Source organism: Carassius auratus, chromosome 4 (genome assembly GCF_003368295.1).
Source record: "Carassius auratus strain Wakin chromosome 4, ASM336829v1, whole genome shotgun sequence".
NCBI classification, from domain to species: domain Eukaryota; kingdom Metazoa; phylum Chordata; class Actinopteri; order Cypriniformes; family Cyprinidae; genus Carassius; species Carassius auratus.
The window spans coordinates 29,080,466-29,106,279 of NC_039246.1; the positions used below are offsets into that span (position 1 = coordinate 29,080,466).

Sequence of the window (25,814 nt, forward strand, 5' to 3'; positions counted from 1 at the left end):
AAAAAGGAATACATTAAACAATATCAATCCAATACTGCCATTTGAGAGCAAAATTTGGTTGCAGAATCTCAATGGATTTAATATCAGTTTTAGCATAGCTGACCAAAACCTGTTTGTCACAGAAGGAAGCAATTTTTGATCATGACTATAATTATTCACTCTCTCATCATTTGACTGCTTTTCTTTGGTGAAATGACAAAGTGGTGAACAATTACCAAACAATGCTTACTTAATCTTTGTAGCTATTAAAAAAGACCATACAGAAACATTAAGCCTCAACTAAACTAAATGCAGTGACATTTTCAGATGACTCATTCCTTAAATTCTGTCTCTTTGTCACATCTCTTCTTGCCTTAAGAGGCTCGGCTCATCTTCTGAGGTCAAAGGCTGTGACCTTAATGATGGACATTGATTATGTGCGCCCACGAGTGGAGGTATTAAGAGAAGCTGTGGATGATCGAGACCGTCGCTAAATCACAGCAGAGTCCCTGCGCGTGGTGATTAGACCGTGGTCAAGGTTGATCCTCCTACACGTTCTCAGCGTAACATGAATATTCATACGCAGGGCCCACACACCGTTTTCCATTACACTCTAATTACCTGCACACGAATCCTCCTTTGTCTCAGCCATACATAAACACACTTTTCTTGCCGTTACATATTAAGTATCTCCTTGAAGATTGGCAACAAGTTCAGAGAGTAAAAAGAGGGACGCTCACTATGCATGTGATGCGCTGTAATGAAATGATCTTTTAGCCCCATTTGCATGATGCTTCATGGAAACTTCTATCTTCTTCACAAATTTCATGGAAGTGTAGGCTGAGGACAAGAAAGATCACCTTGTTTGATATTCCCGGGAGTCTCTTTATGTGCGTGGAAAGATGTTGAGACTCATTTTTATGTCGGAATGTGTAATGGTTTAGATAAGCCCCGCCTTCCCCTCCTCTTCTCAGGTCTGGAGATTAATGAAACGTCTTATGAGACACGCAATTTGTCTCTGTCTGTTATCTCCCTCCCGACTGCCCAGAAGCTACTTTTTAAAATATCGTCAGAGAGTGAAGGAGGGAGTAAAGGAGTGAGAAATATCTAAAGATGATGAGTTTTTCATCTTTAAGCATTACTCTTCTCGCTCAGGATTGACACGTGCACCCAGACGGTTAATGCTGTTCTGGAGTTCTCTGTGACCTCCTGCGAAAACCCCCTGAAGACTCTCAGATGGTTTTTTAACATATGAGCTGGTTATCCTTTGAATCCACTGAAATCCTTTCTTGGTCCTTTTTAAATATTAAAGCCCAGTTTAAATTAATGAATTATGGGAACCTAGAGCGTGAATGAATGTGTGACACAGAAAAAAAGTCATTAGCCTGATGGAAAAGGAAGAAAAGTGTGTGTGAGACTTTTTCTTCTTCTTCTTCTGAGAAGTTTGGCTGATTATACTGAGTTCTGTTCACTATCATTGTATAGAAATGTATTTTTGTTTAAAATGTTCATGCTGTTATATATGTAAATCACATATATCTATATATATTTGTATATCTTAGATATTGAGCAACTGCTCAGTCCACTGCACTGCAACTCTGATAATGTGTTTATATTCATCACATTATATTAATGTAATCTGATTCTAACATATAGAAATCTAATTTTCAAAATGTATATATACATTATATCACTGCATTTATTTATTAACGAAGTAACCTTACAGTAGGTCATTGGTGGAATTTTTACATGGACAATTATTTTGCACAGTTATTGAATGAAACCCACTTTATTTCAGCCTATACCTATAGGTCCTGCTCTCTAGTTATCAGTATCAGCCATTGAGAAGTAATATTGCTTGACCTCTACTCATCAACATTACAAATTCTCTGTCTTCATTACCATCCCTGCCAGTTTTTAAGCAGTGTGAGTGAATCTGTTGTGTGTGCTCTGATGATCCTTTGCGTTGTGGAAGGACTGCAGTCAAAGAGTTGGAAAGTTGTGGTACTGGTGAAGGATGTCCGTTATCACACTATATCTTTAATTTGATGGTATCTGGTGGGTTTGAGGTTTAGACAGCACCTGTCAGCTTGTATCCATTACGCTAGCCTGCTGTGTGATAAATGCCTTGCCAGCGTCCGCAATTAATTTTGGTTTCCTCTTCAACATTGTCACTGCAACAGGAGGATTTCTCATTAGTCTTGAAGAAGGTTGGTGTATGTGATAACTTCAAGTGTTTCTCTCCCAACACGTTTCCTCTCTTGGCTTTATAGTCTGAAATTGTTTCTAAAATGAACATTGTTATGCAACCAAACCATATGGTACCCATAGTGACTGCTCCTTCCGGCGGCTGCTTATAAAACATCACTTTAAACTACTGCCAGCTACTGCGTCTTCCTTATATGTTAAGTATAAATACATCTAAGAGTCATTAAAAAAGTTTTCAACATTTTAAGACCTCTATTCGCACTTCTATATGTACAGTAGAGATAAAAATCTATTTATTTGTATTGACTTTAATTTGATTGAACTAAGGATTTGAGGCATGGATTGAAATGGACTTGCCTTGAGATTTGACAGACTTTTCGTTTAGTATTGTTTTGTTTTTTGCTTTTAGTTTTGGGTTTTGTTTTGCTTGTTTGTATTGTTTCTCTTTTATTTTTGTTTGATTTGTTTCTATTTTATTTTGTGTTGTATTTTGTTTTAAGTTTTGTGTCTTTTTGTTTTTTGTTTTGTTTACTCTGGATAAGATACTTTTAAACCTCAATAGTGTCCAAGAAAAAAAATGTTTTTTCAATATGTTGCATAACAAATCTTAATGACCATAGTTAACATTCTCATTTATTTACTGTTGGGAGAGAAATCTGTGCTGTTTACAGAAAGAAGTTTGCCAAAGAGTTAGATTTATTTATTTATTTTAGCTAAACGATCCAGCCCTTAACAAGTTAGTGAATAATGAATAAGCTATTTATTTCAGAAGTGCATGATTTTAAAGATAAAATGATCTTTTGATTTAAGTAAAACCTCTTATATTTCCTTTTAGACTTGTCATGAAAGACTCAACTTGGATTTGTGACAAGATTTCACTTGGGCATGTCTATGAGGAACGATTACTTTAGTACTTTTTTAATAAATTTATTTATTTTCTATTTGTATTATTTTAGACTAAGCGTTTGTTGTTTTTACAATCTATATAAGCCTGTGCCTCCATCTGCCAAACAATTGGACTTCCTGTCATGCAGTAGCTCCAGGCCTCTGCAGTGCTGCGGTACTGCTGTTTTTTATTTATTTTTTTCGACTGGCATCTAAGAGTTTGTCCATTTTATATCTCTGCTGTGCTTTCACGGATAATTAGCCATCCAGATAAAGAACAGGACACACACTGACACGTTTGACTGTAGCGGTGTTGATATCAACGCTAAGTTGTGAAAAGTGTATTTTTTTTTAAGTGTGTGTGTTTGAAAGTGATTTTTATAGTCATTGTCAGTGCATAGGCGTATAGGACCCCTGTCCTCTGTATTTCGGTTTCTTTCGCTTTGCCTCATAAGGCAGAGACGTCCTGAGGGCTCAAAATACCATTCTACCTCACTGTACTCGCTTACAAACTTCTTTACAAACAAGTACAAACTTGCCTCAAAGATACTTAAAGTGTACAATACAACATTTTACTTTGTTACCCACAGGACATTGCCATTCTAAGACCTCCTATGAAATGCTACAGCAAAATCAAACACTCTGGAATAAACATATGGCATATAAGCAACAGCTCAACATCTAATGTGGATGTTTTTGTGTTTTGTTTAGTGTATGAGTCTGAACTGAGAAGAAAGATCGCTGAAGAGTTGCAGAAAAGCCTGGAGGAAGAGAGGAGAAAGGCACGGGAGGAGCTCAGGCAACGGTGACTATCCACGCATACACTTATACTGTTCTTACATGCATTATACCAGCAGTCACCAAACAGCTCAGATTAGTTCTTCCTGTCTGTAATTGGTGTCCTTAGAAATCACATGTCTCTGTTTAGTGAATTAGCCTACACACATTGCTTAAAGGGATAGTTCACCCAATCATTAATTACATACCCTCATGTCGTCCCAAACCCATAAGACCTCTGTCCATCTTCGGAACACAAATTAAGATATTTCTTAAATTCAGAAAACTCTCTGGCCATGGTGCGAACAATTAAGATTAAGGAAATTATTTGAAAATGGCCACTTTTTTCAGTTCATTTTTGAGTATAGAATTCAATCAATGTTCACAATATTTAAATAAGTCTCATCTTCAGGTTTTGGATTATATAATTCCTGTAGAATATTGAAAATGGCTGCAATTTTAGATCTTTTGTCAGACATGAAGTTTGATATTTTTTTATGAAGCTTAAAATGAAAGGTTGGGTCAAGTTTATGAGTTGAGATGAAACTCTTGTTTAATTCAGTGCAAGATGCAGAGAAGCTGTGTACCTTAATGAGATTTTTGTCTCATCAACAGTCAAACTGGGACACTGACCTGTCAGGGCTTTGTCTGGATCCACTTGCCTACTTTCCTGAGCACATCACGCTCACTTTTTCCCTATTACTTCCTTTTTTTTGTGAAAGCAATTAATCATGCATGAAAGTGAGGTAGCGTGATGTGATGATCTATTAGCTTCCACTGGTGAGGGCTTAGTCTTTCCATTTTTGTCCTGTTCTCCGTTTGCAAGTAGGTGGCTGTACTTTGACGTTCATTTGGCCTTTAATATCTCTGCATCATGTACAGTCATCATTTTCCAAACCTTTTAGTTGAACCAATACACTTTACTCACATAAAGTGCAACTTCCTTAAGTACTCACTCCATTTTATTCATCTAAAGCTTGTGATGGATGTGCCAGCATTGAGTCTCGTGTCCTTGTCATCCCGAGTACCTCTTATACTGTTATTCTCAACAAGGCCAACACTCTGACCTGCAGAAATTGCTATTGACAGGAAGTTTATTTTCTGTCGGCCATAAAAGTAAATTTAAGGGCAGGGTGTGTTGTTTTACAGCATTGTTGTTGAGGCAACTGAGGCAAAGTGCTCCATCCCATCGCCCCGGCAACACCATTAAGGGAAAGTAGGGGCTTTATTGACCATGATGTCATGCTTGGAAAGACAGAATCAATATTGTCCTTAATGTTGTCTTCCATTTAGCTTTCTCCAACTCCCATTTCTTCTTTCATTCCTTTTTCTGTCTTCTCTAGAATGTGTTGTGTTTTAAAAGTCCCCTTAGGAGATTGCAGGATTGAATTGAATGAAATTAGCCTCTGGTTTTGGGTTTGAAGACCTTATATCGGCATTCTCCAACCTCACCTTCAGGTGGACCATTGTTTGTATACTTTCTTCATTGTTTAATTGTTCTCTTTCTCAATTAAATCAGGTGAACAGTCAGTTAACCAATCTGCTGTCCTGTATGTTTGTTTTGTTAAACTTAGTTCTGAAAATATAAATGGAAGTATCTGTTGTGTATTGTTATAAGTGTGCTTCATGATGCAAAATGTATTTTGTTGTGTGAGACCATTTGTTTTTGTTTGAGAGTGTGAATATATGCTAAACATAAGAGGTTAAGGATCAGACAACTACATATTTTTCAAATTCATTAGTGGGCGGGTTGCCTGAACGACTGCTTCTGTAGATGGAGGGAAAAAGAATGCAGGGTCTCGAGTTGTGTTTTTTTAAAAGTAAAACGGTTTCTTTAAGTTTTAATGTAAAATACAGGATGCTTAAAAAACAGTGCGTGTCGTGACTGAACTGTCTGTCTGTGTGTGTGTATAGCTGTTGCAGCAGTGATAATAGGGGCTGAACTTAGATTAAACTTCTCAGAGAGGCTCTTTTTTCTGTATCCACCTTTCTAAACCAAAAATTAACAAATCTATATAAAATCTAGATGAGTTCACGATGAACTATTTGCTCAGAATTGCTTGTTATGTGTGTGTGGATAAACTGCAGAAGGTCTGTGTGTGTGTTTTTCCTGCAGAGGCCTGTGTGTGTGAGCTCTTTGCAGGCCTTTCTAATGAGAGATTTGCGGCAGGCACTGGAGCAGAACCGTTCTGCAGATCAAAAGCACAGACTGGGTTTGGCTGACCTGCACAATGCTGCATCAGCAGAAAGACCTCAGTTCTCATCCACACAGAGACTCTCTGAGGATTAAACACAGTCCTCAGGGACACAGCCAGAGAGAAGGGGGCATCTTAGGGCATGAACCCATTCTCATCACCCCTGACCTCACCTCAACCAACAGCCTATGCTCTTTACTTCTTGCTTGCTTTGTGTATGTATGTATGTATTTCTATATTTTATTATAGAAAGACTGTCCAAGAAATCCTTCAGAAATTGTGTTTTCGTGTTTCACCGAAGAAAGTCCTAGCGTGAATTTGAGTGCCTGATGATAGAATTTTCATTTTATGCCGGAACTTTCCCTTTAATATATGCATATTAATATATGCATTAGTGCATGCATGAGGATACAGGCCCACATGTTAAATTCACTCATTGTCACAATCCAGCCTGCAGCTCCTGCACACTCTCATTTCACAGCTGAAATACAGGCGTATGTTCCCTCTCCCCAGAGGCATGCTGGGTGCTTGTGTGTTTGTTTTCATTTCATCCATTTCACTGTGTGACTTAATCACCCCCTGCTCTATTTATTCCTCGCTTTTCTCCTCCAACTTCAGAATGAGGAGGAGCTTTTCATATCTGTTGAGAGCGATCTAACAAAAACTGTAATTTGGCAAAAAGTTCCTGCACTGAATCCATCAGAATCCACAGCAGAAGCTCCACTACTGGCCAAGACAAATTATGTAATTAAAGCTACAGGCGCGTAGCTTTGCGTTTATTCATTATTTGACAATTACAGAATCAGTCTCTTAGTCTTTTCCTAGGGGGAACACCCCCCCCCCACACACACACACACACAAGTGAGGACCATAAAGGAACATCCACACGACCAGCAGCCATGGAGGGGGCGCAGGAGGCTCATGAAATATTCAAACCTTGCATTCTCGCACATTATTTTTCCTCATTAATAATGCATGGCTCCTTTAAATGCTGTCGCAGAGGGAAACATTCTATAACTTTTGTACAGGCGTGTCAGAATCCGTTTTGTCTGGAATAAGCGGTGAATTAAATTGCAGGAGAGAGCCCACAGATGGTGGGATAGCGGAGGGGAAGTGAGATCAGCTCCTGCAGGTGTACAGAGGTGTGCGGCTTTAACAAATGGTAAATTATACTGGTCCCTTACGTACCAAGGCCAGTCTCTGTACAGCTGTTGATATTCAGACCTTTTCTAAGATGAGACTCGAGACGTCGTGGATGCCGTGTAACATTAAATAGCCATAGGACATAAGGATAGCCGAATAGTTCAGGTACTGTCCGGCTGACATTATCAAAGCATAGTTTATTTATTGAGATGGAGAGACTGAGATAGGTTTCTGAAACATAGCTTGAATTATTTAGAAACTTTTTGCTTTGCAGTTATTTGATTTTAAATCATGCTCTCTTCTGTATGGTCCGTTTCAATAGAAGCCTCTCAGTATTTCAGAGTGTGGAAATGTTTGTTTTTTTTTTTCAAGTCTTACCAATCAAAGGGTGGTACAACTCATTTATTTCAGCTCTGACTAACAAATCTTGTCTGTGTTATTGTCTTCCTGTCATGAAATAATGATCAGGTTATTGCTAAAGAAATTGTATGGTCTTCTTTGCTTTAGAGGTCCTCACCTACCTGCATTAAAGGAATAGTTCAACCAAAAAAGCCATCCATCTCAGGCCATCCAAGATGTAGATGAGTTTGTTTCTTTATCAAAATATGTTTGGAGAAATGTTGTATATATCACTAGCTCACCGATGGGTCCTATGCAGTGAATGGCTGCCGTCAGAATGAGTCCAAACAGCAGATACAAACATTACAATAAGCCACAACACGATTGCTGTCCATCATTTGATGTCTTGAAGCAAAAATCTTGAAGCAAGAATCAAATCAAATCAAACTTTCATTAAGGAATTTGAACTTAAAACTGTTGCTAAAAATAAGTCTATATAATCCACAGTGATTTAATGGCTTTGCTAAATTTTCAGCAAAATCCACCATCATATTTGTTTGGAACTGTTTTGGACTGTTTCCACATGTAACCAGTATTTGATTTGTGCATATTTCTCTCCTGATTGAAACAATATGGCTTCTACATTGGAGAAAGCAGTGCTATGAATAGAGGAAGCAGTGGTTTGAAGACAGAAATTTCTTAAAAATGGATTTGTTTATTACAAACATGCAGCTATTTGCTTCACAATGCATTCACTGTTGGAATGGCATCGTGTGGATTACTTGTGGCTTGTTGTGATGTTTTTATCAGCTGTTTGGACTCTCATTCTGATGGCACCCATTCACTGCAGAGGAACAAGTGATGCAATGATACATTTCTACAAAGCTGCACTGATGAAGAAACAAACTCATTTACATCTTGGATGGCCTAAGATGGAGTATATTTTAAGCAAATTAAATTTTTTGGATGAAGTATCCCTTTAATCAATTAGGAAGGAAATTGCAGCGTTATTTTGAGAGTGTGATGTTGGGCGGTGCATATAGGTATTGTAATTGCAGCATATTCATAGATGAACATAATTGGATTTGAGTGGCCCGTGCTTTTTTGCCCTGCAAGCGACACTATTGTGCTCACTTGACGCTTTTGGCCTATTTTTAGTCCTGGAAGATGGCGTAAACACACACAATACCAGAGAGGGAAGTAATGATGGATGTGTTGTGCTGATATGTGTCCAGTTCAGTAGACTGAAACTGGACATGGCTGGAGTCGCTCACACTTTTCTCAGGAGAACAAAATGCTCAATGATGTGTTTGTTCACAAACACAGGAACACAACTGGACGACACCAAATATTCATTTTTCTTTCTGTCTTTACTCATTCTTGTTTGGTTGCAAGTAAAATTACACATGCCTAACTAACACGTATTATTCATAAATCAGAGTTTGCTGTGGCTTTCTGTCATATTTAATGAATCGAGACCATACTCTTTGGGGTATCAAGATCACATTTTATAATGTGGCAGAAAAGATCAAGAAAAAAAATCAGAATTCAGAAAGAAAAAGAGAAATAAATCAGAAAGAGGAGAAAATAATTTGAATCTTCATATTTTATTCTCATCATCATCATCATTATTTTTATTATTATTATTATTAATCCGGCTGCATTCCTAAACTCTTTTTTAAATTTAACTGTAGTTCTTTTTTTATTGTGAAAAAACAGCAAAATATAAATTTAGTTAAAAAACATTTTGAAAAAAATTACACAACCCATACAACATGAAAAAAATATATATTATATATATATATATATATATATATATATATATATATATATATATATATATATATATATATATATATATATATATATATATATATAATTATATATATATATATATATATATATATATATATATATATATATATATATATATATATAATTATATATATATATATATATATATATAATTATATATATAAATAATTATTATATAATATTTTGTTTTATCTCTTGATGTTGACAGTCAATATTTTCTGAAGTTTAAGCACTTTTACAAGTTTCAATGACTTTATATTAGAATATATATATGTGTGTGTGTGTGTGTGTGTTTTGTTTTCTTTTATCGATTGTGTTAAGTTTACATAGTGTTCCCTCAGTATTTTTTTTTTTTTTTTAAATATATTTTTTGTATTATTATATATGTTTGTATTGTTTAAACTTTGAGCACATCTTTGGAAATCTCACACACTTGTTTGTGTTTGTTTCGGCAGTGTTATAATTATACCCTCCCTTATTGCCCTTTTCAGCTTCTTTGTTTTTTTTTTCTTCTCTTTTTTTACATGGCTGCTGTTGGATTGAAAACAGCATCCAGATTAGAGTTTGTATCTTGCCTGAGTTTACTTTACAAATCAAACCTCCTGCTTGATGGTGCAGTTGAGGTTGCTAGGCAACTGTGAGAACCGGGTGACAGCTCATAAAGTCTCTCAACATTCCAGCTCAAAATTCCAAATAGCTCCGCAGGATTATCTCAAAAACATCAAAGAATTATTACCGCCGCATACCTATTAGACAACTTCAAATGAGGCAACGTATTCAAAATCTCATTTTCTACTTTTTGGTAAATTTCTTTATAACCATATTCTTCCCAAACTTTGATTCAAAGCATTTGATATGTGTGGCCTAGCACAAAAAATTATAAATCTTATTTCTTAATCTTAATCTTATTTTTGAGATTTAAAACAAACAACAACAAAAAAAAGTTTAAACTAGAAAAATGTATCTTACCAATGCGCTATTGAACTCGCTCATATATTATTAATTAACTAATTAAAGTGGAACAATGACATGTAGCCTTCAAATTACTCTTAATTATATTATTGGCATAGTCTTCAGTGCATGATTATTAGACATAATGTGTTATAGTGATTCAGTGCTCTCTGAGTTTGACTAAGATGCAGGCCTATAATTAAAATTAGCTGTATGGTTTTTCTTTTTTTTCAGGCCTAATGTTCATTTTTGATTGTAGAAGGCTTATTAAAGCTCTTAAAATGATCCAGCCAAGAATACTGAGTGCCTTTTCTTTTTTGTTGTCAATATTGTTGTATGATTTATTGTTAGCAACAAAATAGACAGTGGCAGGTCTATTAGGCTGCATTTACACTAAAAGCTTAATGAGCCGATATGTTTTTTTTGTTTTGTTTTTTGCTTGTTTTGTCCTGCCGGTTATGATATAATTATGTGTTTGAATTTATACATATTTTTGCACATTTTGACCATTCAACCTTCATTCGAAATCAGACATCTATTTGGTTTCTGGAAGACTTTTAATTTAACTGAACTTAACTGAACTTAACTGAACTTGAGTTGACTGGACTGGACTGGACTTGACTGGACTTGACTGGACTTGACTGGACTGGACTGGACTTGACTTGACTTGACTTGACTGGACTTGACTTGACTTAATAATATTTGAACTACTGGTGATTTTGACATTCCTAATATGTTTCATATGTTATAAAACCAAATGGTTTCATTTTAAATTGAAGCCGTTTGAATAGCGTTAACGCTGACTGAAGATCTGAAGTTTTCTGTATTCTGTGCTACTTTACATTTAGGCTGGAAAAAGAAAAGTCCCAGGCTCATGCTGAGGCCCAGGCAGAAGCTCAAGCCCAGGTAAAGGACGAGGTGAGCAGGATCCTTGCATTAGAGAAAGAGCAGAGCATCAAGAAAGCCATACTGAGAGAAAGAATCACAGCCGAGGATGAAAGACTGCAAGCTCAGATATATGTGAGTAAACTCCCAAACACTGAACTGCATGAGTCTGTCTGTGTTGTAAACAGCTTAGTACTTAGGCTTTATTCACACTGCACATAAATCCGATTTTTAAATCTTTAGGACTGTACCAAAAGTGATGACATCTGACCTCTTTGTTCAGTTATGTCAATATCCAGTCAAGAGACATAAGAGAGCAACTGCCATTGTAGAAAGAGCGAACAGAAAGCTCTCTGAATGATAAATGAATTTGTATGCATTAGTGTTTTTTTTTTTTTGCTGTTCAGTTTATGAAAGACAGATTTGAGTTGGCTATGCCAAAAAAATCTCATTTTTGCTGCTTTAGATGAATTTTCCTTTCAGGCATAGACCTCCGCTCTTTAAAAAATGTTGCATCACAGGAAGTCGTTGAATGTAAATTTAGCCTGGCACTGATTCATCCTGGCACTGAGAGCGATGGAAACACTTTATTGAAAATATAGCATGATATATTTTAGCCCTTCTTTCTCAAAGACATTATTTTAAGGCCTCCCAAGATAATTCTGGTACTTCTGTTATATTGACAAAGTTACTCTTACTACTTTAATTTACAGAAACTAGTAGTCACAGTGTATTAAAATAATAATAAAAACAGATAAATACTAAATTAATTCAAATCCCATAATTCCAGAATTTTTTTTCAGTGTTTATACTTTTTGTTACCATTAAATGTAAAGGACTTTTCAAGTTGCTGTTGCTTTATTTATTTATTTATTTGCTCACTCACAAATAGCAATTTTTCAGGAATTAATTATAAAAATACCTATAAAGATTAGTTCATTTGCATGATTTTCCCACACATTTGAAAGTCTCGGATGCGTCCATGCTTTCTATGTTTATGAGAATCCTAAGAATGACAGTTGTCGTGAATTCAAATAAGAAATAAAGTGTTCGTTTACGTAAACCTTTTTTTAAGCTGTTGTAGCTTACTTGCGTAGCTTACGTAGAACCCATAAAATAGTTTATCCAAAAATTAGAAGTGTGACATAATTAACTTACAAAAGAGGGCAGTGTGAACATTCATCAAATCATCTCCTGTTGTGTTCATTTGACATGAGGGAGAGTAAATGATATACTTTTCATTTGAAGTGAACTGGCCTTTTAAAACACACAATCAAGAGTTTGAATGCCATTTTTTCTTCCCGAACTGGGCAGCTGTAAAGAGAGGTTGTGACTTGGTCGTGACCTTATTCCACTTGTCTATCTAATTCAATCCAAACAAGATATTAATACACTATCACACATAAAAAAGATTACGTAGGGGCAACAAAGTGTTGCACATGCATAGAAAAATATTCATGAACGTCTTTATTGATAAACGTTATATCTTCTATGCCAATCCAAAAGAAATACTGTGTATACACACACTAGAGGTAAAGGTAGTTTTATTTGCAGGTGGCTAAATTGCCCTTGTAAACACATTGTAAGACGTGGGGCCCCTCCATTGCTTTTGACAGGGCAAAGATTATTTGAGCATGAAGTAAAAAAAAAAAAAAAAGAGGTTCCCCGGAGAACTGGAGCTGTTTACAAACGTATGGTATTGATTACATAGCTCATTTCACACAGTCATCTCTGTAATAGAAAAATGAATCATTTTTGGGATGAGGGTGAGATGTGCTGTAATTCACGGCTGGAAGGAAGGTGTGTGTTGAGGGAGAATCGGGAAAGCGTCATTGGGAACGATGGGTAAATCTAAACAATGTAAGGAGGAGGGGACGGCTTGGGGCTCTTTGTGTGCAAGAATGTTTTCTTCATTGTGGTTTCATTTCTGCATTTGTTCTTTGAAAGATTTTAGACCACGTCTCGATTTTAAACTGACCAACTGTAGCTGAAACAAACACAAATATGGATCCCAGCTGCCCAAAGAAACAATCCATTCTAATTCAATCCCTACCCACTGCAATACAGCATAATACACACAAAATCGCCAGCAGTTGGGACTCAATATTGAAGCATACTCGAGTAACAAATTGCTGGTTTATGAGTGTTACTCAATATTATGGGGTTTATCAAGAGTCAGACTGTCAGATATGGAATCTGTCTCTGTGGTGTCCTTTCAGATATTGTGGGTCTACTTTTGTAGGTAGTTTTGTTTAATATACTTCAGTTTGATATCCAGAAGTAAAACTGTAAATTCATTTTCGTTTTCTTAGTTATCTCAATAAAAATATCAGCATATTTTGCATTTTTGGTTGAACAGAAAAGACTATGGGCCCTATTTTAACGATCTCAACGCAAAGTGTAAAGCGCACGGCGCAGGTGCGCTCAGGGCGTGTCCAAATCCACTTTTGCTATTTTAATGATGAAAAAAACGGTCCGTTTCTGGAATGCATTGTCCCTATTCTCTTAAAAAGTAATGGGTGTAACATTCAATAAACCAATCAGAGTATCATCTCCCATTCCCTCTAAGAGTGATATGCGCTCGCGCGATGGCGGATAGCTATTACATGGCGGAATTTGTTGGCGGAAAAGCTGAATGCTTTTCAAGCATAGAAACCGATCAGCTACAGAGCTGCACGAACACTACAATAGGTAGATTAATAAACACAAATAGGTAGCCTAATTCTAATACACGCAATGACTGTCCATTATATATATTTTTTTACATTTATGTAGCCTACACAATAATATTCTTTTACACTGTAATCCCTTTGTTTTTCATATTTGGCATGTTTGTGTGATGCGCATCCCTGTGTGTAATAAGCAAAGTCAACTTTGCTTCAACCTTGCATCGCATTGCGCCGGGTGTATGATAGAGCTCTATATTTTCCACCATGTTTTACCTATTTTAACCTGTTAACTGTCACCCCATCCCGAATACGGGACGCCTACATTGACTATACTATATTACAATCAAATCTAATTTAATTAAATAATTAAAATATTGCATATCTAGTGCAATTTACCTATCATTCAATATGATATTAAAATTCTAGTTGATAATCCCCCCCCCCCAATTTTGGTGTCTTCTGTTGACAATAAAAATATTAAACAAATATTACAGATTATTACAGATTAATTAACAGATTATGTCAATCATGTGATTGCTTCCTGTCAAAACCAATGTTTCTTGGCCAGAATAAGCTCATTTGTGGACTATTTTGGATGTTCAGTTCAGAGGTCTGTCTATGCAAGACTTCTTAGGATCTGTAAAACTGTAAAATGTTGCACAATAATTCAGGTCAGTAAATAGTTGCTCGTATACAGTACTGTGATGCTTTAATCATGTGTTAAGTATTTGGCCTTGAGTGTTTTGCACTTTTCACTGCTCATCAAGGATTCAGGAAATAGACGTGTAGGTGTAAATAAATAATATGGATCAATGAGGAGAACTAGACATGTCTTGATATATGTCTTTTCCTTTCAGTATGAACGGAACACACACACACACACACACACACAAACACACAGAGGAAAATTAGGTGGACAGGTTCTTGTCTTTTTCTCTTAACAGAAATTTTCACTCACGGACATCATCACACACATTTCATCCCTCTCAATTTGGAGTTCTTCTTTGAGCGGAGCTTCTTTAATAGAATTTGAAGGGTTATCGCCAGATTCATGCCGCTTTTTCTCATGTAATCATCTGTTCTGACAGTGCTATCATAAAACTCTTTCTTTTTATTTCGGTTTTTTTTCCTCCTTGAAATGATTTTTTCCCTGTGAAAGGCTGGAGACTAACCTGCCACACTTTCATTGTAATCTCACGGTTTCCAACTACAAATGGGACTTTCTAGAGGCCTTCACACTTGTTGTTTTTCCCATCCAACAATTTTTGGATTCCAAGTTATGGCTAGATGTCTTTTTGCTTAGCAGCATGTGTAGGTCAATAACTTTTGCATGTAAATGACCTCATTGCTGAATTAAAAAAAAAAATTGATTCACACATCAACAGAGTGAGACTATGTTTAATAAACATGACACACGCACAAGATATAGTGAGTTGATCAATACATTATTCTTTTATCACAAAGTAATTTTCAACCTGTTAGTAATTGGAAATTGAAATGAGTTTAAATTGCCTCCAAAACATCAATAAGTGTTTGAAAGTCCTTGCTGGGGTAGTACATGGTTCTGCTGCTCTCAGCACACTTTGAATAGATGGACCTTTCAAAGATGATTTGTTAAGTCCTTTGTCCTAGCTCCTTCCTCTGAGCGTGTTTCTGGCTGACTGCAAGGCGTTCAATCATTAAACATCAATCAGGCTTTTGAAATGCGTTCTCACTGCGAGTCAGAGGCGCAGTGCCACACTTCAGGGTTTCTGCAGTTTGCTTTACAAATGCATTAGCCAGGCGGTGTACACGCTCACTCATGGGACATTTACACGGGCCACTGGGTTCTTACGGTATTAGTCGTGTTCTCTTGGGTTGGAGCCGTCTAAGCATAGGCAGGTCGTATAGACAGCAGGATTTCCTTGACTTTGTCTTTAGAACTCTATTGGGCCCTAAACATCTTGATGGTTTGCTTTTGGTTTTTGATAGTAACTTGTATTCAGAAAAAAAACGTTATTATATATGATTGTATGTGTTTATTAGATATTTGCATTGATTTACAGTATTTTAATGATATTTTTATATAATTAAATAATTTACAAATACACTACCATTCAAAAGTGCGGAGTCATTGAGTTTTTTTGTGATGTTTTTGAAAGAAGTTACTTATGTTTACCAAGACTAATTTTCTTAAATGTATTTATAATTTAATTTATCAAAAGTACAGTGTCTTAATATTTCACAATATTATTCTTTTTTTTATTTAAAGTAACATTTATTTGAAATTGATATATTTTTTGTGACATCATAAAATGTATTTGTCAATTTTGATCAAATTAATGTGCTTGCTGAATAAATGTATTAATTTATTTTTAAAAAGTGTTCGTGATCTTAAGCTTTTGTACAGTAGTTTATATTTTTTACTATTTATTATTATTATTGTGGTTATTGTGAAAACTTATACTGAAATGAAAAACTGAACATTTTTGGGATTCTTTGATGAACAGAAAGTAACAAAAAATTGAATATTATAAATACTGTAAATTTTGATTTTCTTAATGTGTCCTTGATGTACATATACACATTTAAACATTAATACTACTTTCATTATATACATATATACACATTACAAATTGGTGGTGTTGGCGCAGTGGATAAGACCCATGCCTTTGGTGTGAGAGACCCGAATTCGAATCCACTGTGAGACACCAATGTGTCCCTGAGCAAGAAACTTAACCCCTAGTTGCTCCAGAGGCATGATTTCTAACATGTATAGCAATTGTAAGTCGCTTTGGATAAAAGCTTCAGCTAAATGAAAGCACAGAATGCAGCACTGTTATTACCAACCATAATGCAGTTATTCTCATATTCTTTATTTACTAAATTGAAACCAATTGAAACAAATCTAATGATACAGTCTATTGGAAACTTAATTGTGTATGCATCACAAAGTTGTGTAATTTTGTCATTGTGGTTAATGTGAATATTCAAAATATTGTTTTAAAAATTGATTTTGGCAACCAAGTGAAAACCACATTTCCAGGACTTGCTTCTCAGAGACGACTGGAGCCTAATGCCTGAGAAACACAGCTTGTATTTCAAAGGTTGTGAACTATTAAGCTGACCAGTGCTGCTCTATGAGCATTTTATTTTTCCACTCCTCGTTCAAGGAGATATCGATCCCACTCTCATCAGAATTCACACCGTGCTCTGGACTTCAAACACTGTTTGTCACGTACAATAGCTGAGTGCTGAGTGTAAGCGCCAGCTGCATTCTCCGGGAACGGTCTTCGCACGTCCAAATTAGCCTCTCCAATTTTCTCGCCCAAGCCAAGAGCTCTGAGGTCGCTGTTCCGATGGCTCTCCTTCTCCTCAAACAAAGCGCTGACTCTACCTGAAACCATGAATCATTTTCCTCCAAGCACACCAGCTTAGTAACAAATCTCTGTTATTTTCAGCCCAAAAGACCCTGACTTCTGCTAGCTTTTAAAAGTTCTTGCAATGTACACTTATGTGGTAAGCCCTCTTATTTTGCGGTTCTGGATTTTTGTCCGTCAGCTTGTTGGGTGAACGCAAGAATGGATGCTATTTTACCCTTAAAATCGCTTGTTTTTCCTTAGACTCCCAACTAGAGTGTCATTTTTTTCCGTAGACTTGTTGAGTATATCGAACTTGCTCATTGTAGATGTTTGCAATGACATTTTGTGATTCCTGCACCGTGATGAAAAGTTCTCGTGTATCTCTTCGACCATACATGCTGTCAGCGATTCTAGACATTAATAAACTCGTCAAGTCTGGTAGTGTTTGGGTTTCACTGACTCTGGCCCTCAAGCGATCTTTCAGGACAGCCAATCAATCACAACGCATATCATTTCATTCAGACACTGGCAAACCCTGGGGCGAACATTTCAATCAAACGCAGAGTCATCAATCTCCAACTCAGTGACCGATGCAACTGATTCGATGGCTGGCGACGTGATTTGTTGAGACAAAAGAACAGACAGTCTTGCAAAAGCTCCTGAAATGTGCGCCTGAGAAAGCATAAAATGCCTGACATTTCCTCACCCTGCAAATCACCAGGGATTGTTGTTTTTGCAGTCACCCGAAAGTGTTTAGCAGTTATCTGATTGTGTAAAGCTCTCGTGCCAAAATATTCATCACTTAACTAACACTTAAGCCACAGTTAAAATAATTATCATCCTTTAAAAGAAAGAAATAAAATTCTTGTGGTAATTGTTTCATGTGCGCTCAGTATATTTAGTACACTTAATGGTGTGACTACTTTAAACGGTTTCATTTACAATTAGTCATGATTAATTAGTTTTTTTTATTGATTACTGTAATTATTTTTTGACTACTGAACCGAGTCTTCATTTCACGTGAATGCATATGATCTGAATCATTTTATGTAACTGCACTTTTAACAAACAGTATTACTTTAATATCAGTTGATAGTTTGAACTATGGCTTGACTTTTTTTTTTTTTTTTTAAAGCTTTTCCCCCCTCTGATCTCAAATCGAGTTTTCGACTTCTACAATCAGCTCAACCTATTAGAGTCTGCAGATGTTTTTATTTGATGGTTGGATGGTCTGCAGACGCCACTTCAGTTAAGCTTGTATTTCTAGAGTACAAATGTCCCCTTCCCCAACCTCTCTCTCTTTCTCGCTCGCTCTCTTTTTTTCTTCCTCTCTTCTTTTTGGCGGCCTTCAAATAGCGCCAGCCTTAGCAAGCGTCCCCCTTGCAAATCTGCGTGCTTCAAATGCTGTTTCATTTTAGATACAGCTGACTGGCCCTGACTGATAATACCCCACAATTTAATTTCCCAGGTATTAAAGAGAACTTGCTGGTTTTTGAATTGGATGTACTAGTAGGTGGTATTTGGGGAGGGAAAAAATGTTTCCCCCTCTTTACCTTGCTCAAGAGGTCTGAGAAATGAGTTTTCTTCAGCTTTAGTCTTAAGTGGGGCGGGGTGGTGTGTGTGTGTGATCTGCAGTATAAATGGAAACGTGTTAGTATTCATACAGGTTGGGGTTTCTTAAAAGTTTCCATAACCTTTCCAGGATCTATAAGATTTTCAACCAATTATATAGATAACAGATGTGTACATGTATTCCATAAGATAAAATAGCTCGATTTACACTATCTAATCCTGTTTAAAAGTTTAAACAACATTGGTTCTTAAGTTTGTTTTGTATCGTTTAGCATCAATGACCGTTTGCATCCTTTTTTGGAGCCGTAAAAGTCTCTCAGTTGTCCTAAGTTGATCTCAACATCTCATAACCACTATGGGGATGAATTAAAACATGCTGCGAAACCAAAGAACTTGAGAGACATTTTTCTTCATGCAAATAGTGGGCAGATTCAATGCTCTGGAAAAACTACAGACTCGTGAATGTCTACAATGTTTCTGATTCTTAAAAATATTTATAATTAAGTTGCAAGCTTATGCAGAGAATAATTTGAAGAAATGATGTAAATAAAAGTTATTTTATTAAATGATTTATTAACTTTTTATATACATTATTTTAACCCTCTGGGTTCTGAGGTGATTTTGGGGCCGTTGAGATGTTTTAACATTTCCTGATATTTGTGCTTATTTCAGCTACTTATACTATTGGCCAACTTGTAATCTTTTTGTATTCAGCACAAACAGTGCTACAATAATAATATTATTGTAGCACTGTTTGTGCTGAATACAAAAAGATTACATGTGAGCAAGATGCATGTACATGTTTGCATTTTTTTTTTTAAATAAAGATTATGCGTGGTACTTAATTTAGCATCAGTAACCTACTTTATTTTGAGTTTTCATAAACAGATAAATAGTTTATGAATAAATAAACAGTTTATTCATTAATTAAATTGTATTACTTGGAAAAAGCTGTCTGATTAGTCAGCATGTAACATGTTCCCCCACCACCATTATATCAAATGGCTTTGTAATGGCAGTACATGCAAACTAACAATGGATTCAATTTGTGACTTCAAAATGATGTTATGCCACTGCAGTGAGGTAGGCTTGCATATTTATTTATTAATTTTTTTTCGTATTTATGGTAATCTAAGACTAACCGTGTATGTTGAGCATGTGAATGTGTGGGTGTTTGGATGGTTGGTTTCAGTTTCAGTAAATTAGGTGTGTAACGTACAGTCCCGCTTTGTGTGTGTGCGCGTTTCTGTGTCTGTTTTCCCTCGTTTCCTTCTAGGCTTGGACTCCCTGCTGATTCCCTCTTGTTCACTGAGTTCTGTAGCCTTTGCTGCCCACATGCAGTGCCAGTGTTCTGAAACTGGCCCTAATTGGCTGGGTCTCCGGTTGGCATCGGTGCCCGGCGCTCACCCCGGCAGCTAATTGGCTCAGCCGGCCGCCCGTTTCCACGAGCTTCGGCCAGGGTTGGATTGATGGATGGCAGCAGGTGTCAGGAAAGCTGCTTTCTGACAGAGCAGCTTGTGAAGTCAATTTACAGCCCAAAAGGCAACAGGAGGGTTTCTGCATGTAGCCATGCCTCTAGAGAGAGAAGGTATTTGAAAACACTGCTATTTTTAGACCTCATTTTAAATCTTGAAACTGACTTTCCCCAGTTATCTAAAATGAGGGGGGAAAAAATCACTTTCTCTGCAAAGGTAGCAGAGCTCCAGAAAGACTGAAATGAGTGGAGTGGAGCTTGTTGTGATCTGGGCTTTCCTTATCCTTATCCGCCACCCTAATCCTTGATTATAACACTTCATTACGGGCGTAGATTTGCAATTACATTTTGCCCGAAGCATTGTGAGCTGTACAATGAATAAAGGTGTAATTTGACTTTGCGCTGAGGTGAAGGACGCTGAGATCGAAGTATCTTTAGTAGTTAAACTGTTATACACGTTTCCAAAATAGTTGTTTCTGATTGGTCAGTTTTGGAATCCTGTGCATAAATATTTTTTTCTAAAGACCACAGAGCTTTTTTTTTCTTTCTACTACACAGTCTCTTTTTTTTCCCAGTGTAATTAAATAACTCGAATCGATATTTCAAGTCTATTTATTTATTCATTTATTTGGTAAGTAGACTTTTAATAAAGAGGATAATGTACAGTCAGACGGTCATTATAGCTAAATAAACCCTTTCAGGGTGATTTAAGACCCCTGTTCCGCCGTCTGGGTTCATTTTGCGATAACGACCGGCCGACTGTACATTATCCCTTCCTAAATTTACATAGTAAACATGATTGAACATGTGTCTTTGAGTAAAAAGGGCTGTACCCGGATGCGAATGGACCAGTTCATGAGGTTTCTCCAGATGGACAAATACTATAATTAGATTTCCACTAATGCCCATATTGACATTGGCTTTATTCACCCTTGATTCATTCTTTGTGGACTTGCTGCTACCAGCTGCCTCCGTTTCATTTTGTTTCCATGTCATCTGCATTAGGAAAACAGTTAAAAAAAAACATGTTTTTGCAAATGAAGACAACACTTTCCACAGTGAATTGAGGCACGCTGATAATTGCTGAGAGTGTGGTGAGAGCACAGCCTTGCTGTTTATCTGCCTTTTAATTGGGAAGATGTGAGCACCGAGAGCGGCCACGTGGGAGTTACTGTCCTGCCATCGGTCACAGATCTGCGCTAGAATCTTTTAGCACAATCTAAATTTTCACTCCCAGTTTTTGTGTGTGAAAGTGTATCTCTCAGAATAATTCTTTTTATTTTGTTCAAGTTGTGAGTGTTTTAGTTTAGTGTTGTATGGTAGCTGTAATGTTTGTTTTTTTTTATGGTTAAAAGTATGCATTTTAGTTAACCAAAACTAAAGCAGATGTTCGGTTTTGTTATGGCCTTTTTCTTTTCTTTTGTTTGGTTTGTGTTTTGTTTTGCATTTTGTTTTTGTTTCATTTTTGTTTTTGCTTTGTTTGTTTGTTTTTTGCTTTTTGGTTCGCTTGTTTCTGTGTGACTTGTTTTGTTTTGCAGCAAGGTGCTTGAAAAAAAAAAAAATGATATTGTGGTTATTCAAGTCCTTTCTTCTTAAAAAAAATAAACCATAGAGGTGGCGTATAAAAAGACAAACATCTCTCTCATCATTGCAAGTGATAAAAGAAAGACTAGTTATTGTAGACAGAAATGGTCAAACAAGGCTCACCTTGAACTGCCATGGAAATAAAGTTGACTGGGAGATACCCAAGGGCAGCCCTCCTTTACCCAGAAGGCCCCAGCGGACATGAATATGTAAACAGCTCCATTTCGTTACAGTACCGCCTGACTGAGGTCATACACACAAAAGTCATGCGGTCACCATCAGCATGAAGTCCAAAGTCAACTGCATGTCTGAAGGGCAGCCACACTTCTCTTTCTTTTTCTCTCAATTATGTATCTCAGGTTTACCTTGACCCTCTCTCTCTGTCTTTGTGTCTATCCCTTTCTCTTTCACCTCTTATTTGTTCCCTTGTTCCCTTGAGGGAGAACTTTATTCCAAAGGCAATTGTTCTGCCTTTTGGGTCCTTTCGTGCGTCCTCTAGTTAGATAATAAGAGAGGAACACTCTTTTGTTTTGTCCTGGATCTCCTCTCTATTGTCTACCTCTGCTCCTCTCTTTCTACAGGGGTGTCTCTCTCCTCTTTATTCGTCTGATAATAGATGGCTTAGCCCTCCTTAGAGACTGTTCTCCATGAACGTGACTGATGATTTGATTTCCCCATGGTTTTCCCCATATGGCCTCAGCAGAGATAACACGAGCTGAAAAGTGCTTTAGCCATCAGTTAATACCTCGGGCTGCTGATCAGTCAATTAATCAAACTTTGTGATCAGGTTGGTCCACTTTTGACCCGTAGACTGGCAGCTGGCCTGGCACAGACAGTGACATGGGCTCTAAACATCATTGACACACAGCCATTCAGCATATGAAAAAATTAGAGTACGTTCACACCACCAAATTTTGTGTCCACGTTCAACATTTTTGTAAGCTTGTTCACGTGACTAATTGGTCTGAACGGCAAAAAGGGGCCGTCTTAATATAATTCATTTTTAATGATTTCAATGTTAAATGTCATAAAATTTATTTAAACTATATTTACTGTTTAAATAATTTCTTATGTATACATACGTATTTTTACTACTGCTAATACTAATCAATACAGCCAGTTACAGTTCTATATAGTATATAATTACAGTTATATATAGTACTTTTTAAACAAACAAAACAAATTGTATTCATTAATATTAAGGCATCCCACATATTAGAAACACCTTGTAACACCTTGTTACCAACTGTTTTCTCTGTCCTTCATTTTTACAGCAAGGGTAAATCTAGCACGCGGCTATGCAATATGTCACATTACGTTCATGTAAATCATGTAAAAAAAAATTTGACCTGGCTGTTAATGCTGAAAAACATTATTGAAAAAACATATGCAAACATATTTATTATAAAATGTAGTTTTACGTATGAACATGGGCGTTGATGTGGGTTTTGTACGGTGGGAGAAAAATAATATTTTAGATACAGGCCTTACACATCTACAATGTTAACAATTTTAACCACTCAAAGTGGCCGTTTTTGATTATATTTGGTGATCTGATGACCTTAGGAAAGGTACTTGCATTAAACAAGTAACCGATATAAATTGGCAATATTTGAGATTAGAATACAAAATATTTAAATGACAATATTCCAAGACCAGACACTGATTTTGATAAATCTGTCTGTGAGCATATGGGGTGACTTTGTCAATTCATATGGATCGGACGGAGATACTTCTTGACAGGTGGACAGAGAAGCGTGTACATGCTCTGTGTTTTAGGGCATTGGATCGATCATGGTGTCAGAGTACCAAGACATTCGTAGAGTGGGGTCTTGGATATAGGCCACCAAGTCATATTGGGAAATCTTTGTATCTGGTCCCTTTAATAGTATAGGACAGGCCTTCTGGTTGACCGCTAATTTGATCTTTGCTCACAGAAAATGAGGCCCAGACTCTGCCAGGACAGTTAATTTTTTTTCCCCCATTGTGTCTCAGTGGAGGACATGTCCAGACCTACACAGGGGGCCGTCAACTCCTGCCTACGCAAGAATGACCTCTGACCTCTGTTCAGCATCCCTCTCAATTATCCACTGACCCTTCCTGTCATAGCAGCACAGACTGCTGGGTAATACACCAGCTTCCCAGACACCTTTTAGCAGGATGTGATCTCAAGGGGGCGAAGGATCGTTCCGTAGAGTAAAATGGTTCGCTTGAAACTGTGCGAAATCTGAAGGACTACTTTATTTGCCATGCATAAATCGACCTTGTTAAAGGTATGTTGATGTTTTATCTGCACTGAGCTTCCCGAAACAGTTTCGCCATGATATTAATCATCATATTTTTGGAAACTCTCGGTTTCTAACCTGCACGTTTTTCTTCCAACTTACACTTTTACGCTCTCTCATTATAACTTTATTCCTGTTCTTCTCAGTGCCAATTAGATCTTAACAGGCTTGCTGTGACCCGACATTTGACCTTCAACCTGTGCCTGCTGGACGTGTGAACTCCAGAGTTTGTTCTGGCAACTGAGTTTCTTGTGATGGATGCCGGGGCCTGAGTAACTCTGACCTTGTTTGGTTCTGTTGTCGAAGGTCATGGTGAAAGAGACGCCATTTTTAACAAAGAGCTTTGATTTGTTGTCTCATGCGTTGGTCTCTGCTTGCGAGCATTTTTTCCGCTTCATTAAGACCATGTTCACCTCAAGTCGAGATGAGGGAAGGCACGAACCTTCCGGACCCGAGTTTAGCTGCCGAAACGTCACTGTACTTTGCGTTGGAGAGCAGATGACAGATCAGTGAATGGAGATACTGTAGACTGATGGAAATAGGAAGAACGAGGCATTTTTAAAATATCTCCCTGACGCAGCACATGCTTTTACCTGTTATGTCGGTACATTCCACGCTAGTTCAATCTCTGCAGCACTCGGCTAATTAAAAACATTGCTCTTCTTAATTATTCAGCTGCAGCTAATTGATATTCAGCAAGACACTCTTCCTTCTAAACGACCCGTTTAATTTGACCATGGGGTCTGCTGCGATGATGCTGAAGTCATCCTGTTATGCGAGCGCGGAGATTGTGTGGGAAGAGGCGAGCTTGCAATTAAAACAAAGTTTTTTGACGTATTATAAGTTTTTTTTTCTTTCTCTTTGAGCTGGAGGACATGCAGCCCATCTGTTGCTTTGGGCAGTGCTGAATTCTCACTTACCAGATACAGAATGATAAATGTGACTGGGCATCTGTTTTTATTGCTCATTTTACAGAAGATTCCTTTGTCGATATCTCTGGTTGTGTCTTTAAAAGAATGGCTTAGATTATAGTCAACTTAATGTCTGTCTGTGGCACATTGGGTGTCTGGCTCATCCATCTATGTGGATGAACGAATGGGAAATGCATTTACAGTTATTGTATTTTTTGTTGAAGCACTTATAGCATTGTGCGTAAACTTTAGAATGAAAATGACCTGAATGTTCCATTGAGTCATGCAATGAAAGCTTATGTTATAATGGGTGCGAGTGGGAGACAACAGCACAAACATTTTCTCAGGGATTGCTGCGTTTTTAATGGGTCATATAATAAGAAATCAACTTTTCATTGACCTTTCGAAATAACAGTTCATTGTATTCCGAAAGCATGTACATTCAGAACTCAAAACTTTCTTCACTGTGTTAAAAAAAATAATAATAATAATGGATCAAAACTAAGCTGCAAAAACAACTCGTTCTGAACTACTGACACAAGTCATATGAGCAAATGGAGCACAACTTCCCACATTCACACATCAACAATATCTATTTGGTATTCAAAACTTGGCACTCACTGTCACAGTGAAATAATAAGTTTAATTTAGATTATTCAGATACTTCTAGTTCCATACACCAGAAAATCTGGTAGGAAACAATGCCAAACATTTTGCTCGGTGTAGCACCTGCCACTCTGCATTTCTTTTCTGAGGAATCCTAATGTTGGAAACTTGGCCCAGAATAAACGGTCAACGACT

At 36.9% G+C, this 25,814-nt stretch overlaps 1 protein-coding gene across 5 annotated transcripts in view; it reads left to right on the forward strand.

Moving 5' to 3' along the window:
• The window catches only part of LOC113065631 (MICOS complex subunit MIC19-like), a 56,758-nt gene that overhangs the window by 5,679 nt on the left and 25,265 nt on the right, over positions 1 to 25,814 (forward strand). For all 5 annotated transcript variants that reach the window (XM_026237056.1, XM_026237066.1, XM_026237074.1 and 2 more), the window contains 2 exons: positions 3,784 to 3,877; positions 11,141 to 11,312. In XM_026237056.1, coding sequence (XP_026092841.1) covers positions 3,784 to 3,877; positions 11,141 to 11,312 — 266 coding nt within the window. The remainder of the gene's footprint in view (positions 1 to 3,783; positions 3,878 to 11,140; positions 11,313 to 25,814) is intronic.